General features: G+C 38.7%; 2 protein-coding genes across 3 annotated transcripts in view; both read left to right on the top strand.

Annotated features, from left to right (window-relative positions):
- LOC100556634 (protocadherin alpha-C2) overlaps positions 1-20,540 on the top strand; it is a 296,573-nt gene that overhangs the window by 25,019 nt on the left and 251,014 nt on the right. Inside the window, exon 1 of one of the 2 annotated variants that reach the window (XM_062977851.1) lies at positions 15,419-17,540. The exons of the other annotated variant lie outside the window; for it this stretch is intronic. Within the exon in view, the coding sequence (XP_062833921.1) occupies positions 15,453-17,540 (2,088 nt within the window). The 5' untranslated portion in view covers positions 15,419-15,452. Of the gene's footprint in view, positions 1-15,418; positions 17,541-20,540 lie in introns of those variants that run through there. 2 annotated transcript variants of the gene reach the window in all.
- LOC134298598 (protocadherin alpha-5-like) lies at positions 4,894-5,844 on the top strand. The gene has a single exon (XM_062979317.1). The coding sequence runs from the start codon at positions 4,894-4,896 to the stop codon at positions 5,842-5,844; it is 951 nt and encodes a 316-aa protein (XP_062835387.1).

Genomic DNA, 20,540 nt, shown 5'->3' with positions numbered 1-20,540 from the left:
TCATATACTGCTATAAGATTGTGAACCTAAACACGCTCCTAGATCAGTATATGATAACGTCCCCAGCCTATTAGTCTGCAGAGTGCCACTTTGAACAGCCCTGCTTTAGCAGTATCACTATCCCCCCCGAATAACATATTGCATGACATCTATATTTGATTACTTAGATCACCATAGATCCCAACCTCCCTTCTGTCTGACTGTAAACGATGTATTGGGATGATTTGCAACCACCTTTGTGCCTGCTCATTATTCATCCAGTATGCATTGCATATCTGATATTTACACATGTACAGGTAAATCATTTTATCTACCATATTTATCATGGAACTGGGCTTAGCTGCACTTCTCACGGCAGGATTTTTTTTTCCTGTATCTTCTTCATACACTAATTTTTTTTGTGCACCTTGTTGGACAAAGAGTTCGAGAGAGATCAAAAGCTTGCACATGTTTGTGACATCTTGGTTGCCCTAATGAATCATGAGTGTTGTTTTCATCTAGGGACCAACATATCTGCTTGATTGTTTGATATGATTCTGTAGAATATTTTTAGTTCCTCCTTCACGATTTGGGGAAATTCCCCCAGTATTTGCAAAGAATGTCTTGTAACTGTCTTACTAGGAGCAATTTTAAAAAAATATTTTTGTTGAAGGTTGCTACCGTGTTTCCACGAAAATAAGACAGTGTCTTATATTAATTTTTGCTCCCAAAGATGCGCTAGGTCTTATTTTCAGGGGATGTCTTATTTTTCCATGAAGAAAAATTCACATTTATTGTTGAAAAAAAAAAAGAACATTTATTATATACTGTACAGTAGTTGTCATCACAAACCAGCATAACCAGACAAACTGTGAATCCTATCAAGAATTTCTTGTTACTACCATTATTTCCATGTCCAACACTCTACGGTATGTACATTTACTGATCCTGCATGCTCTGGTGTTCTGTTCGGCAGGCATGTTTACAAACAAAAACTTTGCTAGGTCTTACTTTCGGGGGAGGTCTTATATTTAGCAATTTAGCAAAACCTCTACTAGGTCTTATTTTCTGGGGATGTCTTATTTTAGGGGAAACAGGGTAGCTAAGAAGCATCCTTATGCTTTGTGTACTCAAGTTTCATTGATATCCATGGCACAAAGTTTTTTTAACAAAATACATTGGTGCAGTATCATGAATGTTATTACTAACCCATGAAATTTAAGTTGCAGTTTGGCACATGGAATAAGACCCACTGAAAATCATTGGTTAGTGATTCTATGATCTGATGCAATTAACCAGATTGAGTTGGCTACAACATGTTCTCTCTAAAAAAATTAATGTGCTGGATATAAAGAGAGAAAATGTGATTAGTCTAACTTAATGAACAATTCCTTTAACAGTTGCTGAGTGCATTAAGAAAACCAAGACAGATGAGAAATTTTTTTGCAGTTTCCATACCTAGATTGTTTTTTGTTCTTTTTGTTAATTTTGTATTACAATATTTTGGGTTTTTTGCCTTTCTTGTTATGAAACAGTCATCATCATCATAATCGTAATAATAATCATCATCATCGGCTATTACTCGTGGCTGAGTATGATTGTCTTCCAAGGATAGAGTCTTGGCAGTGAGTCCGTAAGTGACTGTATAGATCTATTCTGCATCCGCAAGGTCTTTTGCAGTGTGATATACATTTATAGATGCAAGGAGGTTCCGATAAGGGTTTGCTTGGTGCTCTTTCCTCTTGCACATTTCTTCTTTTTGTCCTCTATTCATGCCTATCTTTAAATCTCCTTTGTTATTCACCGACATTCCATTTTCCATCCTTGATTAAATTGATAAAAAGTGGAAACATCCTTAAGGACCCATCTGTCTGAAGAATTCATCTGTCTTACAATATTATACCTACATTCAAATTTGATATATATGAAACCTCTTTGTAGACACATAACACTCCATGAATGAAGAAATAAATTCCTTGTTCAGAAACATTTGGAAATGTGTATGAAGTATGAAACATGAGGAATCATAGAATCATAGAGCCGGAAGAGACCTTGTGGGACATCCAGTCCAATCCCCTACCAAGAAAAAGGAAAATTGAGGAAAATTGCATTCAAAGCACCCTGACAGATGGCCATTCAGTCTCTGTTTAAAAGCCTCCAAAGAAGAAGCCTCCACCACAGTCTGGGGCAGAGAGTTCCACTGCTGAACAGCTCTCTTTCTCATTTAGGAAGTTCTTCCTAATGTTCAGGTGGAATCTCCTTTCTTGTAGTTTGAAGCCATTGTTCCGCGTCCTAATCTCCAGGGCATCAGAAAACAAGCTTGCTCCCTCCTCCCTATGACTTCCCCTCACATATTTATACATGGCCATCATGGCTCCTCTTAGCCTTCTCTTCTGTAGGCTAAACATGCCCAGCTCTTCAAGTCACTCCTCATAAGGCTTGTTCTCCAGACTCTTGATCATTTTATTCGCCCTCTGGATACAAGAAGGGAGATATAAGTGACAGTCTTCCTACAGCATCTTTCTGACATATTCCAGCTGCCTGCTTTCTCACTTTTTGCAGTGATTAGTCGTTGAAGGTGGTTCTTAATTCCATATTTCTTATTGTGGTTTTAGTTTTGTATGGTTAGTTACTTTCCTTTAAAATCCTTTCAAATCCATTATCACTATTTGAATGTAATAATAATAATAACTTTATTCTTGTATCCCACCCCGTCTCCCCGAGGGGACTTGGGGCGGCTTACATGGGGATCAAGCCCAGCAATGTACAATAAAATACAACAACATAAAATACATTCCAATTACAACAAATTAATACATCAGAACAGGTAAAGAGTATTATTTATTTATTTATTTATTTATTTCCAGCATTTATACCCCGCCCTTCTCACCCGGGGGGACTCAGGGTGGCTTACAACAGTTGGCAACATTTCATGCCAAGAACATAATAATAAAGCAAAAACAGTACATATCATCAATTAAAACTATAAAAATACATCATTAAAATACATTATAACATTTAAAACATATGTAAATTCGATCAATTTGTCTAAAAACCTCATGCTTCAGCCTTAAATCGGACCATGTCGACGTTATCGTATTACAGTACTCGTTAAAAGTTTGTGCACACAGCCATGTATGAGTACGTATTAAAGCTCTTAAAACATATGACACACAATATATCTTTACTATATTATAACAGGGAAGCAGTCACATTCAACTATGTAAAAAGTGACATGCTGAATTAAACAAAAGTTCATTTTTCGAGCATTCTTTCAAAAATCCCAGTAACAAGCAGTCAGTGAATTTTTAATTTGTCAGTAATGAGACATGCCGCATTATTACGGCATGTCTATGCCCTAGACTGCTGGATAAATTATACTGTTTAGCTGCTACTGCACCACCTGACATCCGTTGGGAAGTAGCAGCTTGTAATGAAAGGACCAAGGCATTGACATCTCCAACCCATCCTCTGTTCAGATATCAGCCAGCAAGCCAATGCCTTAAATCAAGAAACAGCTTCTTAAGATCCACAGAGATACTCGCAGGAACACCTCAGCAAGCAAGAGTCCAAAAGTGGCAGGCTAAAACCCTGTACCTCAATCCATGGCTGACACCGGCAGAGAATCTCCCTCCTGGGCACACAGAAAACTGGTGACTTGGAAGACAATGAACAGACTGCATTCTGGTTCCATGAGATGCAGAGCCAGTCTTAGGAAATGGGGCTACAAAGTGGAGTTCACGACATGCGAGTGTGGAGAACAGCAAACCACAGACCACTTACTACAATGTAGCCTGAGCCCTGCCACATGCACAATGGAGGACCTTCTCACAGCAACACCAGAGGCACTCCAAGTGGCCAGCTTCTTGTCAAAGGAAATCTAGTATAATGCCAAGTTTTTAATTATTGTTTGTGTTTTTAATACATTATAACTGTATTCTCAATTCACTTCTGACACAATAAATAAACAAAAATATTCGTCACTAGTGTACGAGACTATGAGAAGAGTATAATGTACCTTCTGCTCATCACTGATATATGTGGTAGAAAACTATGATAACAAAGCATATCAAGGACACAATCCTACTTCTGGCATGCAAAACTGAATGTTCAAAACACTCAAATCAGGATGAGGAGGAAGCACTTCTCATTTTTTGTAAAGATTGGTGGCTGAAGACAGTTCTCAATCTCTTACTTAAATTCAACATGTATTTTAGAAATTCACAAAATAAACAGGGAAGTCAACTCCAGAAGAAATGTCACTTAACTTCACATGTTTCTTATCCTCAAATGAAAGGGCAAGACATCTAATTCTTACCAACATTTTTCTTTGATTGAACATTTTGAAACAAGAACATTTTTAAAGTTCTCAAATAACTTTAAAACAAATAAACAATGTTATAATTTGTCACTATAGAAAATACCAGTTGTACTGGCTATTAGAGAAATTATCACTATTATCAGAAAATGGAAAATGTGCTTGATAAACATATTAAAGGCATTTCTCCATAAAATGATGCTTTAATATTGTTTTGATATATGGATCTCAATTCAGTGAAAACAAATGAAGACATCAAACCAAATAAAAAAAATCCATAGTCTAGATATGAGCTAACTGTATTTACCCATCTTGTTACATGATGTCGCCCTCTGCTTGAATATCTTCCTGAGAATAAAAGGAGGAGAAAAGAACCTTCCTCTGCTTTGTCATCAGAGAGTATTATTTCTTGTAAATGGATGGGCAAAAGGGATGTTACCAGGCTATGCTATGTCTTCTATAATTTATTTTACAAAGATATACGACAAAGTAGAGGAATTATATCCAATATTTCAGAGACGGTTGTTCTGTGTGGAGACTCTACAATGGTGAGAAGACAGCTGCTGCATCTGATTCTCCTCCACACAGCCTGGGAGATGGGGAGCGGCCAGCTCCATTATTCTGTGCCGGAGGAATCCCAGCATGGCACCTTTGTGGGCCGCATTGCCCAGGACCTGGGGCTGCAGGTGGAAGAGCTCATGCCTCGGATGTTTCGGATGGAATCCCAAGGGGAAGGGGACTATTTCAAGGTAAATGAGCAGAACGGGATTTTGTTTGTTAATTCTCGGATAGACAGGGAAGAGCTTTGTGCCAAGAGCACAATCTGCACCATTCATCTGGAGGTGATAGTTGATAAACCCCTGGGGGTCTTTCATGTGGAAGTAGAGATTACAGACATAAATGACAATGCTCCTGCTTTTTCTGTCAGAGAGCAGAATTTAGCTATTTTAGAATCAAGAGTCAAAGGTTCCCATTTTCCAATAGAAGAAGCTTCTGATGCAGACATTGGTACCAATGGTCAGGTCACCTACAAGCTTAGTCCCAATGAATATTTCTCTGTGGAAGAGATAAGGAATTATGAGCATAGTAAATCTTTAGTTCTTACATTGAATAACCCACTGGACCGTGAGGTATCCCCTGAGCATCATTTGTTACTTTCAGCTATAGATAATGGAGAGCCAGCACTTACTGGCACAATCTTACTAGTGATCTCTGTGATTGATGTCAATGACAACGCACCTTCATTTAACCAGTCAGTTTACAAAGTTGAATTATTGGAAAACTCTGCAATTGGAACACTAGTTATTAAATTGGAGGCAAGTGATATTGATGATGGAATTAACAAGGAAATATCCTATTCAATTAGCAACCTTGTTGCCCATAACATAAAGGAAAAATTCAACATAGATTCTAATAATGGTGAAGTTAGGCTCAAAGAAAAAGTGGATTTTGAAGAGAGTGCGGCATATGATATTCAAATTGAAGCAACAGATAAAGGTGGTTATCCTTTGGACATTGCAAAGTTGTTATCAAGATTTTGGATATGAATGACAATAACCCTGAGATGTCACTGAAGTCACTATCAGTGCCAGTTCCCGAGGACTCTCCACTAGGGACTGTGGTGGCTCTGATCAGCATCTCAGACAGGGACTCTGGGGCTAATGGACAAGTCACCTGCTCCATGAGACCTCCTGGACTACCCTTCAAGCTTCAGGCCACCTTCAAGAATTACTATAGTCTGGTGGTGGCTCAGCCGCTGGACCGGGAACGGGATGCAGAGTACAAGCTAATAATCACAGCCCAGGACCAAGGGACTCCATCACTGTCAACCAGCAGCAGCCTTGTTGTGCCCATTGGTGATGTGAATGACAATGCACCAATCTTTGCTCAACCTTCCTACACAATCTTCGTGAAGGAGAACAACCCACCCGGTGCTCACATTTTCACAGTGTCAGCCTCAGATCCAGACATTGATGAGAACGCCCTGGTCAGTTACTGGTTGGATGAGAAACTTCAATCACTATCAAGCTACATCTCTGTGCACTCAGAGAGCGGGAAACTTTATGCCTTACAGTCTTTGGATTATGAGGAGCTGAAGCTGTTGGAGTTCCAAGTGCGAGCCAAGGATGCAGGTCTGCCCTCCTTGTGTGGCAATGTGACAGTGCAAGTCTTTGTGGTGGATGAGAATGACAATGTGCCAGCCGTGACTGTGCCATCTGAGGAGAGCCCCACACTGGTAGTGGTCCCTATATCAGCTGGGCATGTGGTGGGCAAGATCCATGCCTTGGATGCTGATTCAGGGTACAATGCATGGCTGCGCTATGAACTACCTGAGGGAATCAATGGCCCTTGGCGAGTGGGCCCATACAGTGGGGAGATCAGCACTGCACGTTCTTTGGATGAGGCAGAGGGCAGCCGCAGCCATCATTTGGTGGTTTTGGTGAAGGATCATGGGAAGCCGGCACTGTCAGTCACAGCCACATTGAGCATTTCACTAGTTCTCAGTGCCCAGGCTACCCAGGCTGATGCCCGTCTTCCTAAAATGGGAGGCAGCCCAAAACCCCTGGCGGAGAACATCAACATCTATCTCATCATAGCCATCTGTTCGGTGTCCAGTTTGTTCCTGCTGGCCATCATTACCTATATGGCCTTGCGTTGCCAGTGTCAGTCTAAGGAAGCCATGATGTGTGGTCCTGGCACAGCCACACTGGTCTGTGCCAGTGAAGTGGGCAGCTGGTCCTATTCAAATCGCCACAGCCATATTCTGGCAGGAGTGAGTGGGGAGACCGGTGCCAAAAATGACCTCATGGTTTTCAGTCCCAATATTCCTGTCTTTACAGAGAATGGAAAACAGCAGGATCTTCTCTGTGCAACGGTCAGTAACTTCTTTTTCGACTTAAATAATTTGTTAAAAACACTTACATAACATAATTTTGAAATTCGGTTCCAACCATATTAAAACTAATAGTTCTTTTTTTCATTTTTGGAAGAGGTTTGCATTTCCCCCTAAATAATGTTTTCACCCATATTGAATCTTCATGTTTGGAACCCGCATTACTTTTAATTTAAGATTATTAATTAGAATTGTAATAACTTGATTGGTAAGATCTTTGCATGGTGTTTTTAAAGATATTATGTGCAACAATGTCACCAGGAATGGTACATCTACCAGTCAAATGTTTATGTTTCTTCCTTTGGGTTTGGTTTGGGAAATAACATACAGTAGAGTCTCACTTATCCAACATAAACGGGCCAGCAGAATGTTGGATAAGCGAATATGTTGGATAATAAAGAGAGATTAAGGAGAAGCCTATAAAACATCAAATTAGGTTATGATTTTACAAATTAAGCACCAAAACATCATGTTATACAACAAATTTTACAGAAAAAGTAGTTCAATACACAGTAATGCTACGTAGTAATTACTATATTTATGAATTTAGCACCAAAATATCACGATGTATTGAAAACATTGACTACAAAAATGCGTTGGATAATCCAGAATGTTGGATAAGCGGATGTTGGATAAGTGAGACTCTACTGTACAATTATTTTGATATTTAAATGTGGCGTATGCATGTATTTTCTCATTCTGATGTGGGAAACGTCTCTTGCACTTAGTAAATACAACAATAAAATACTTTCATTCTTATGATGGTTAATTTTTGACATAGGCTCAGTACATAAATAGACTGAATATGCATTGATAGAAAGATTCTATAAAACAATAATGGAAAATTAGGTTGGAATCCCCATCTTTGCTATTTATATAAATTCAAGCTTATCTCTCCCCCTCTACCAGCACATTGGGGAAAAAATGTTGCAGAATTTCAGAATCAAATTCTGGATCAAATTCCAAAAACCAGTTTACTTCCCGCTTGAACCCTCTTTCATGGAAGTAAAAACGGCTCCACCTTCAAATCTTTGTCTCCAGTATTTGAACATGGAAATTTATTTGAACAGCCATCATAGGACAATATATATTTCTCAATGTTGTGCCTCTATGAACTTTATGGAAATGAGGCCTTGAAAGAACAACACCCTCCCAATATTCTCCCGATCTTCTGCATACCTTGATATAATTCTACTTCCCCCTAAATGGAAAATTATTAAAAGGGAAGCATTCATTCCCCTTAGTTGTGATATGTGAATCACCTGGTCCATTTTTTTCTTGTAACCCTGGCTGCAGTTACAAGTCATTCCTCCCTGAAAACAAAGCTGGTTCAAGTGTATGAAGGACATTAAGACATATATACACAACCATTTCCAACCATATGTGGCTTGGTGTACTTTGCATTATTCTTTCAGCTACTGTTTTTTTTTTTAAAAAAAATCTATCTTAGATAAAAAGAAAAGGAGACATTATCAGCCAGTATGTGAGCTTTATATATATGAGGTCTAGGTCTCCTCTGCTGTGGAATAAACTTTTAAACAAATTACTTTAACGAGTCTCAGTGAAATAGACTGGTATTTTTTCTGACTATAGTCTGAGGAAAAACTTTGGAGTCTGGTAATTTTGGAGCTAGTTGAAGTTTGTAGTTTCCTTACTTCCCTCTTCTGCTTCTGCTTGCTTCAATTCATCTGTAGGAGTTCTATAAACTGGAAACAATAAATACATGTAATTGGAGCACACCAGTTGGTCCATCCTCTGACCTCCATGTGTTGATAGGGCCATCCACACATCACTTGACGTAAAACATGGTGGCATGAGGACAATTTATAAATGTATTGGAACAAAAGTAAAAGTGTTACTGTGTTTTGATTTAGGATTAAATGCTCAATTCAGATGACATTATATATTTTCAAAGTCTTTCTTTGTTGGTACCCTCCCGGAGTTTTGAGAGAGCATAAAGAGGAGGGAGCTATGAGATTTCCCCTTTAGTAACATTTTTCAGAGGGATAAACTGTATTGTGTAGAATTGTGCAAATCTTGATAGCTGAAACTAAGCGTAGATAGTTTTCATATTTAAAGAAGAGAAACACAGATTAAATGTATGAATATACTTTACAGGCTTTCTCTGTCAAATGTGGACAACAACAAAACATTTTTTGCAATAATTACAAGTATGTAAGAGAGGCTGAAAAAGCTTTCAGATGGCTAACAACTAAATGCAAATATAAGAAAAGCTTTAAACATAGCTAACAAAAGACACATAAATGAAAAAGACCAACTATCCTACTTTTTTGGATGCCACAGAAGCATTTGATAGAATAGAATGGCCTTTCTTTCTTTGAAATGAAGTGATGGGGGCATTTAATATGTTTAAGGCTATTATACATAATAATCATTGGCCAACTGGCAATAATTCTGACACAAAAGAACAAGAAAAATGTACTGCTCTTTCTATTATTTTGTTTTAAATTATAGCTAATTAGAGAAATCGGTATTTTGGTGTACATTATATACATTATACATTATTATATATACATTATATACAATGTAATCATTTCAGTGGAATAGTATCTCTGTGTATATTATATGCAGATGATATAATTATTTCAATAGAACATTAATGTATCTTTATGTATAGGAACAAATAGTGTAATTTCAGGATATAAAATAACGAAATAGAGATCAGGTAGTATCACACATAATGTTCCTTTATTAATCATGATCTCCAGTGCATCAGGTTTTGAATATAATTATCAAACATATCCATCAGATACATAGGTGTAAATATAACCTTTATTCTATTATAAATTAGAGTCCCGTTTTTTATATCAGAAAGGAGATGATATTTACATTTAGCTAGAAATTTTGCAGTCAAAATTACCTATATTATTATTTTATTGGGTAATATTTATTGCATGCATGAAGTTTTGCTAGTGTAATTAAATTTTCAGTGCGGAAAATGTATGGCAAGCAAATTTAATATTTGCTAAATATGGGTAGTGTTTTCAAAAATGCAAACTTGTTGACACCAAACAATTAACATTATAATATAAATATGCCATATAATTATTTTACATTCTTAAGAACAAATTTTACATCGATTCAGAACTATTCCCTTTTCATTCAGCAAGAGTCAACATTAAAAATGTGGATATGTAATTTCCATTTTATAAATTATATTCTATTTTGCAGAGTGAAATTTTTCCAGTGATATTGAAATTTCTGATTCTAATAATTTCAACTACACTGGTTTGGTTGAGAAACTGGAAAGGTTTTTGTTTCCTAGCCCTGGGCAATGTTTAGATTTGGATGAATTAAACAAAATAATAGAATTCAACAAACAGGATGTAGTTCTTAAACAAATAATGCAGTGGACATATACTAGAGCATGTATTGTGGTCATATAAGACTGTAAGGCTTGCATATTATTTTATTTTATTTTATTTACAGTATTTATATTCCGCCCTTCTCACCCCGAAGGGGACTCAGGGCGGATCACATTATACACACATAGGGCAAACATTCAATGCCCATAAACACATCAAACAGAGACCGAGACAGACAGACGCAGAGGCAATTTAACCTTCTTCTGAGGGGATTTCGATTCTGGCCACAGGCAGGAGCAGCTGCTTCATCATCTACTGTGACGGCACTTCCTCATTCCAGGTCGTAAATTAGTTAAACTTGCCTCCCCACTTTTTTAATAAGTGGTACCTTATTTCCTACTTGATAGATGCAACTATCTTTCGGGTTGCTAGGTCAGCAACAAGCAGGGGCTATTTTTTATTTTTAATTGACAGGTGCTCACCCCGCCACGGGCTGGCCTCGAACTCATGACCTCATGGTCAGAGTGATTTATTGCAGCTGTTTACCAGCCTGCGCCACAGCCCGGCCCCTTAACAACTGCATAACAACTTGGATATAAGCTTAATACATCATAAGTAAAACTTGTAGGTATCCAATAAACTTTCTGTAGTTCTCAGATAAAGGAGGTTGTGCCTGTGAAGAGTCAGTTGTCTTTAGTATAGGTGTGCTACAGTAAATAGCTTGTTGTCAGAGGAGCAAGAGAGTTATATTCAAAATTCAAACTTATAATGGAGTAAAGCAAGGGTGTATACTTGCATCTATTTAATTTAATTCAATTTAATTTATATATTAATTTGCTAGTTGGAAGTCTGGAAAAAGGGGATGCACATTCCCCAAATCTTGCAAATATGCCATTCCCCATTCTTTTATATGCCTATGATGCAGTTCTACTATCTCTTTCTTGTGTAGGATTAAGACACCTACTTAGAACCCTGGAATCATATTGTAAAACTGAACAACTGATAATTAATTACTCCAAATCTAATTTTATGGTTTTTACTAGAAAAAGGTGAGGCATAGATGGCAGATTGGTAATTAGCCTATTAAACAACTTACTTTTTTCAAATATTTGAGCATTATCTTTCAGACAAAAGAAATCTAAATCTATTTAGCAGCTTGTGATCCCTTTACTTTATTATTTCAGGAAAGATTGCAGATGATTTTGGTGGATAATGCTTTAACCTATACATTTTAATATCTATTTTCACAGATTTGAATCAAGTGTCACTTGTAAACCATGCATCAATCCCCACATGTTTGAGACTTGTCATGGATATGTTTAAAATTGGAAGCTGAATATGTTGGTTGTATATCTTTGACTTTCTGCTGGATGTGTTGAATGTCTGGTTTTAATGTTTCAAAAATCTCTGATTTTAACATTTTAATGTTACAATTGCCTGGTCTGTGACTGTAATAAATAAATTCATTCATTCAAATCTCAGACATGAGGATCCCATCTTGTTAGTGATTCCTTTGGTTGTTGGATGTGTGGTGAGCAAAATCCATGCTGTAAATACTGATTCAGGATACAATGCATGGTTATGCTATGAACTTCATGAGGGTAGTTGTACCACCTGGAGAGTGGAGCTTTACAGTGGTGAGATTAGCACCATAAGTGCCCTGGATGAAGCAGAAGCTCTCTTGCTGATTGTGGAAGACTATGGCAAGTCTGTAATGTCAGCTACAGTCACACTGAGTATCTCCTTGATATGATGCAGCAAAGTTTTTCAGGCTGATGGCCACTTTGTCAGAGTGGGAAGGAATCTAGAGATAGTCCAAATGTGGACTATCTCTGATTAGGGATGTGCAATCAATAAAAAATGTTTCAAAAGTCATTACAAAATTAGGGGGTGCTGGTGTTTCATTTCTAAAGTGTTTCTAAAATATTGTTAGTGAAAATTTCGTTACTATAACAACAGTAACTAATTTTCCTTACTTTTTCATTATAATTGCACAAGTGGGGAACTTCAGGGGCTCCTTAATCCCTCATTTTTACAGTTATTGGGGTGAAACTTGCTACAGTGGTAGAAAACATTTATCATGGTTAGCCCATCAAGTTTCAGAATGTTTCACATGGATTTTTCAAACTTTTTATAAACAACATTTAAAAAAACTACAAGAACTATAGACTTGAATTTTCTATACAATGACACAAGATAACAGGGGATCGTTTCCCCCAAACTTTCACAAATATTTATACATGTATAGACCCCGGTCTATGAAGCTGAAGACTAGGGGTAGTTCTACAGCGACACTATGGATGTCCTCACATTGTCCTCAGAAGCTGAGGGACAGTGGGAAAAACTGTGGGGCAGTGTAACTCTTCGTGCCCTTACCATCAGTGGTCATGGGATCCCTGCCCATGACATTTCCTTGCTGTCCTCAGCTTCCTCCTGCTTTTTCCCTGGCTTCTTCTATGAGGCTTCTTGCTCCTACTGCTGCTGGTTGTAAGATCCCTTTCTATGACATGTGATGCCACTTCAAATGAAGTTTTCTTTGCAATGAATTCTGGGACTGTTCAACAAACTGGTTTCGCTGTACAGCACCTGCACAAACACCAACATCCCAGGAATTTCTGGGCTCTGCTTCTCAGCACTGCTAGCGGCCTGCCAAACAGAGCCCCACTGGAAGTAGTCCTTTTTCATTTGATGGGCTCAAGTGGACTCTGTGCTGGCAGTGTGCTGGCAGCGCTGAGAAGTTGCTTCTGAATCTTAAGGTGATGAGGTCCTTTGATGCTGTTTGAAGCTGGCTTGAGGACGGGGTGTCCATAAAATGTACTGTAGTGCACGTCAGGCCAGAAAATCACATTTAAAAACGAATCAGAAAGTTTAGAACGTGCAAGATAATATACTGTAGTTGATCAGATTATATGCCATGCAGGGCTCAAAACTGGTGCTGGAAAATGTGAACTCCTGCTCAGACACTATCAGCGCTGAGGTACTTTAAAAAAATGGTGAAACACATCTGGTGGGAAGGTAAACAATTACTCACCACAATTCTTACAGAAATTCTTCCTTTCCAAACCTTATTTCCTGTGCCCTGCCACAGCGCTGATTCTGTACAGACATGAATTTTCCAGCGGATGTATGGCTGCAGATACTGTGATTCCTGGGTTCTGTTCCAATCTGCAGTTGGTGGATCTTTGTGGCCATCATCCCAGTTTCAAACTGGTTCTTGGGGTGTTTGTGTACAATGAAACCATTTTGTTTTAGTCCACTTCCTAACTGGATTATAGTGCCTGTATAAAATGGTTGCGGAGCCCCAGTGGTGAAGTGTGTTAAAGCACTGAGCTGCTGAACTTGCAGACCGAAAGGTCACAGGTTCAAATCCCGGGAGCAGAGTGAGCGCCTGCTGTTAGCTCCAGCTTCTGCCAACCTAGCAGTTCGAAAACATGCCAATGTGAGTAGATCAATAGGTACCGCTCCGGCGGGAAGGTAATGGCGCTCCATGCAGTCATGCCGGCCACATGACCTTGGAGGTGTGTACGGACAACACTGGGTCTTCGGCTTAGAAATGGAGATGAGCACCAACCCCCAGAGTCAGACATGACTGGACTTTATGTCAGAGGAAATCTTTACCCTTTTTAGAATGGTTCCAGAATTCATTGCAGAGGAAACTTCATTTGAAGTGGCATTTAGTGCAAGACAGAGTCAAGAGCATCTTGCAGCTTACATCTCTAGGCTTCATCAGTTGTAATACAACCTCTTGGATTTCAAGATTTCTCATTATTAGGATGTGGCTCAGCTACTTTAATTAATGGACTCAACAGATGAGGATTGTCTACATTTTGTCTTCCTCACTAAGGATCCTCAAGGAATTCCACCCAACGTTAGATAACTAAAATCTGGACTTTCCTACAAGTACACTCAGTGTTTATTTGTAGGATGTAGCTTGGCCATCTTGCTTGAATAATATGGATCTCGTTCCTGTAGAAGTACACTTAGGCCACCTCATGCTGTGACTGTAGTCTCCAGAGTGTAGGCTCAGTCCTTTCTAAACATAGCAAAGAAGAAATAAAAAGGCATTTCTGAAGCCTTATTAAAATCATACCAATGTATAAAGGCCTGCCAACATCAGCAGCCCTAAAGACCCCTGATCAAATTTTGATTAAGAATAATAGAATCATAGAGTTGGAATAAACCTCGGGGGCCATCCAGTCCAACCCCCTACCAAGAAGCAGGAAAATCGTAATTTTATTTTGCATGTCTACTTTTGGATGTTATATTTTTGGCCCATGGATTGGATGCCTAGCATTTAAAAAAGACAATATAGTAATATATAGACATTAACTTTTCATGGAACAATAATAGAGCAGATTGCATATGAATTGTATAATTCAATTAATAACTGGATAAGAAATGAATACCTTTTTCTAAAAAAGGAAAGAAAATGTGTGTGTTGTTGATACCAGTTGTCACAAGATGTCGCTGCCCACTTAAAATGAAAATGCTCTTTTGATAAAAGGATCAAAGCCCCTCCCAGCCCTTCCAGCAGAAGCAGACATTTAGAGACAACAGGATGGATCTAGCAGCATAACAACAAGATTTTTTCCCTCAGCTTTGAATGACAGAAAGTGGATTTAATTTTTTAAAAGCAGGGATAAAACCTGCCACCGCTATGATTATTTTGTTCCAGTGTTGGCTAGCAAGAAAACAGCTATTGCAGCTATTTTTTCTTACCATGTCTTGGGAAATGGGAAATGGCCAGCTCCATTATTATGTGCCCGAGGAAGCTCAGCATGGCACCTTTGTGGGCCGCCTTGCTCAGGACCTGGGACTAGAAGTGGATGAACTGGTGCCTCGCTTGTTCCGGATGGAGTCCCAAAGCCATGGAGACTATTTAGAGGTAAATGTCCAGAATGGGATTTTATTTGTTAATTCCCGGATAGACAGGGAGATGCTGTGTGCCAAGAACCCTTTGTGTATCATTCACCTGGAGGTGATTATAGATAAACCTCTGAGGGTCTTTCATGTAGAGGTGGAAATCAAGGATATTAATGACAATGCTCCTATATTCCCTCAAAAGGAACAAAATATCTTTGTTTCAGAAATGAGAATGCCAGGATCGTTTTTTCCACTGGAGGGAGCTTCTGATGCTGATATTGGTTCCAATTCTCAGCTCACCTATACATTGAGCTCCAATGAATACTTTACTCTAGATGTGCAAAAAAACCATGATGAAAGCCAGTCTTTAGGATTGCTTTTAAAGACCTCTCTAGACAGAGAGGTCAGGGCTACTCATAATTTACTACTCATGGCCAAAGATGCAGGGAAACCAGAGCTCAGTGGCACTGTGCAGCTGGTGATTTCTGTGCTTGATGAAAATGATAATGCGCCTTCTTTTAATCAGTCAGTGTATAAGGTCCAAATGGCTGAGGATGTTTTAAGTGGAACATTAGTGATTAAATTAAATGCCACAGATTTGGATGAAGGAAGCAATAAGTATGTTACATATTCATTTCAGAATCGTGTGCCTCTTAAATTAAAAAGTATGTTTACTTTAAATTCTGCAAGTGGGGAAATAAGAACAAAAGAAAAATTGGATTATGAGGAAACTCGTCAATATGAGATTCAAGTACAAGCAAGTGATAAAGGGAGTAACCCAATGACTGGTTATTGTAGTATTGTGATTGAGGTGCTTGATGTCAATGACAATGCTCCCGAGATGTCACTAAAATCTTTGTCGGTACCAGTGCCAGAAGACTCCCAGCCCGGGACGGTAGTGGCCCTGATTAGTGTTTCGGATCGGGACTCTGGAACCAATGGGCAAATAAACTGCTTTTTGCATCCCCCTGGACTCCCCTTCAAGCTAGTGTCTACTTTTAAGAATTACTATTCCCTAGTCGTAGCTGAAGCCTTGGATCGGGAACAAGTGGCAGAATACAAACTTGTTGTAACAACCCAAGACCATGGGACACCATCCCTGTCAGCCACCAGCAACCTGGAAGTACCCATTGGTGATATCAATGACAACACACCAACTTTTGCACAAACCACGTATACAGTTTTTGTGAAGGAGAACAACCCATCTGGTGCTCACATCTTCACAGTCTCTGCCTCAGACCCAGATGTGGCTGAGAACGCCTTGGTCAGCTACTGGATAGATGAGAAGCTCTGGTCACTCTCTAGCTACATTTCAATACACTCAGAAAGTGGGAAACTCTATGCTCTGCAGCCCTTTGACTATGAGGAGCTAAAGCTTTTGGAATTCCAAGTGAGCGCTAAGGATGCGGGGCTGCCCTCTTTGCGGGGCAATGTGACAGTGCAAGTCTTTGTGATGGATGAGAATGACAATGCACCTGTTATATCTATGTCACAGGAGGCCTCTCTCCTGCTGATGGCCCCTGTAATGGCTGGGCATGTCATAGGCAAAATTCATGCCTTGGATGCTGACTCAGGCTACAACGCATGGTTGCGCTATGAACTACATGCAGGGTCCAATGGTCCTTGGAGAGTGGGGTTGTACAGTGGTGAGGTCAGTACTACTCGTATCCTTGATGAGGGGGAAATTGGTGGCAGCAGTCAGAATTTGCTGGTGCTGGTGAAGGATCACGGCAAGCCAGTGTTGTCAGCCACTGCCACATTGAGTGTGTCACTAATGGCAAGCACCCAACTCATGCAGACTGATTCCCGCTTGCCTAGAATGGGAGGGAGCTCAAAGCCCTTGGTGGACAATGTCAACATCTACCTCATAATAGCTATCTGCACAGTGTCCAGCTTGTTTCTGCTTGCAGTTATAGTTTACATTGTTTTGCGATGCCAATCCCAGGCAAAGGAAACCATGATGTATGGCCCTGGCACAGCCACACTGGTATGCGCCAGTGAAGTTGGTAGCTGGTCCTATTCAAATCGTCACAGTCACATCCTGGCAGGAGTGAGTAGTGAAGCTGGCATCAAGAATGACCTCATGGTTTTTAGTCCCAACATTCTTCCTCCTCCAGGCAGTGAAAATCAGGAACAAGTACTTTGTGATTCATCCATACAGGTGAGTCATAGATTTTGAAGATAATTTTATCATATGTACGGTAATATATCATTGTACTCTTAATTTCTGTCACTAGCAAAAATGATTGCTATGGTTTTAGGAAAGGTAAGGATTTTCCAGTGTTAGTATTTAAATATTTTATTCCTTAAAAACATTTTAGTTTTAAAATTCTAGGCATAGCTCACCATTAAAATTATAAGGAAAAAAAACCAATGAGCAGTAATCAATATGGAGCAGTAGACTAAAATTAGGTACACCACATACTGAAAGACCTGGGCAAATAAATTACTATTTACTTGGCACCATATTCATCATAAGATGAGCTCCCTGGGGAATAAAATATAATAATAAAACTTTATTTATACCCCACCACCATCTCCCCGTGGGGACTCGGGGCGGCTTACATGGGGCAATGGCCCAAACAACATAAGGACAAAATATAAACAACATAGTACAAATCACAATATAAAAAAGATAAAACAGTAATATACTATATCAATAAAAACAACAATACAGGATAAAAAAATTACATTTAAACACATAAATGGTAAGACCATGATAAATAGAGGATAGATTATTAAAAACCCTCCGGGGCTGATTAATTAATGACTGTATCTCTAAAGGCCTGCTGAAACATCCAAGTCTTCAGTTGTTTCCTGAAGGAAGATAGAGAGGGAGCTAACCTAATCTCCTTAGGGAGGGAGTTCCAGAATCAGGGAGCCATGGCCGAGAAGGCCCTCTCTCTCGTCCCCACCAAATGCAGTTGTGAGGAGGGCGGAAGTGAGAGAAGGGCCTCCCCGGAAGATCTCAGCGATCGGGTGGGTTCATAGGGGACGACGTGGTCACGAAGATAGGCAGGTCCCGAACCGTTTAGAGCTTTATAGGTAATATCCTGCACCTTGAATTGATGCTTTTAAGATAATATGCCACATTTGAGAAGTCCCTATGTTTGATCTCAACTCACTTCACTTCTGAAGACAGGAGGGGAGAGAAGTTCTATGATGAACACCTTGAACTTATGGTTTAGAGTACTCTGGGGTAATCATATTGGCCAAGTAGCCAACAAAATTAAAAATCCATAAACCAATGACACATTTATCGAGTCAATTACATCTATCTGTAATTATTGCTACCCTGTAGTTGGGACTAAGGTTTTGTTACAGTTCTGTTTTATTTTATAATGACACCTATGTAAATCAGAAACATAACTCCTAAAAAATTGCAAGTTCCAGAATAAGAGCAATAACCTGTATAACCAACAACAAAGAGGCAAGCACCTATTAAATCATTACAAAGCATTATCAACACAAGAATACCATTAATTTCTTTTATGCGTTCCTCAAGTAATTGATTTGTAAAACTATTAAAAATTCTAATTGGACATATGTGAGTTATACATATACAAAAGCAGAAAAATCATAAGCTTTCAAAATTGTGAATCCCATTTTATTTGTTAGTCCAAATTATACACATTTTACTCACAAGATAATGAGTAGAGTCATACTTCTGCCCTAATAAAAGGTTTTGAGCACATTATGGATGTCCTTGTGTTGACTTAGGGATTTGTAGGCAGGATGCCAACAACTGAGGAGCTCTTCCACATGACTGAAGCCCTAAGATAATTGAGAAGCACAATAACCTGGAAACCTCATGCATGGACATGCCTTCTGTACATGATTACAGTGTTCAGGGTGTTGTTCAAATTGTGTTTTTGAAATTGGGGTGTGCCATTTATCAATATGTGAGTAAAGCAGAATCTTGTTATCCATATAAAAGCCAAAGACCAGGACTTTTAAAATCATATTGATTATTCTCAAATATATTTTATTAATTTGATGTTAAACCATGTATTTTAACTTCATAACTAAAGTATGAAGCAATTCCAATGATTTTGATGTTATTTGATATTCAGAAGGCTTTTGATAGACTAGAATGACAATTTTATTGGGAGAATCTTGAAAAAATTAACAAGGGAAAATATTTGAGTAATTATGTGATATGATACTAGAATTTTCAGGGACATAATAATTATTTTATAACTATAAATTATTTAGAACATAATTTAGTCTAAGGAAGCACCTGTTAAGGTTATCTATTTTCTCTCACACACTAGGTTTACATTCCTTTTCTCTAGAGCTTACAGAAGACAGAGATGTTGCTAATAACCGATACAGTACTCACAGCCATAACATTTCCTTTTTTGTGGATAATGTTCTCTGAGTGACTGACTGGATGCAGAATATTTACAATATAATATTAAGCTATAGTAAAGTATCTGGATATAAAGTGAATGTAAGCTATCAGGATACATCGTAAATATAATGATTATAAATATAACTACTGCTTGAACTTTTCCTGGCTCATATTTGGTTAATTCAGAAATCAGTCCAGCTACTAACCCCACCCCTCTAAATTTCAGGAAATGTTTTCTTTTTAAGTCAATAAAATATGAATACAACTTACCAGCAATCCATTTAAACCTCAAACTCATTAGCTTCTAATTTTTTACTCATTGTGTGGCACTTGAGTAATGGTGCCAAGTTGTGAGAGGGGTGTTTGCCAGAGAATTATGCAAGTTTGCCCACATCTGGAGGGGATGTGTAAATCCCACTGCTGATGGATTTGGACTAAACCTGACAGCTGTACCCAACATAGAATCATAGAATCATAAAATCATAAAATGTTAGCCGAGTTTGGGGATATTAATAAGGGATCTAGACCAAATTTGGCAGACATGTCTATCATGGCCAATTTAAAATATGGGTAGTGTCATGGCCGGTTCAGGTAGCGAGGGTGACTAGTTGTTTGATGTGGTGGAGCAGCTTCCATCAGTCTGTTATGCCTACCTTAGCCACTGCTGAAGAGGAGCCCTCAGATGAAGCAATAGGGTAACAAAGCAGTCTGTGTTACCCTATTGGGTGAAGCTGAAGCAAACTTATTTCAGCAAGTTTCAGAAGTGTTAAACTAAGGCACCTTCCACACAGCTGTATAATATCCACA

The sequence above is a fragment of the Anolis carolinensis genome, chromosome 4 (genome assembly GCF_035594765.1).
Source record: "Anolis carolinensis isolate JA03-04 chromosome 4, rAnoCar3.1.pri, whole genome shotgun sequence".
NCBI classification, from domain to species: Eukaryota; Metazoa; Chordata; class Lepidosauria; order Squamata; family Dactyloidae; genus Anolis; species Anolis carolinensis.
Note: the sequence above shows the minus strand (reverse complement) of the source record. Positions and strands in the feature narration are given on the sequence as shown.

Bases quoted from the DNA above. Each gene is read 5' to 3' on its own strand.
- LOC134298598 (XM_062979317.1), top strand. From the start codon at position 4,894: ATGGGGAGCGGCCAGCTCCATTATTCTGTGCCGGAGGAATCCCAGCAT.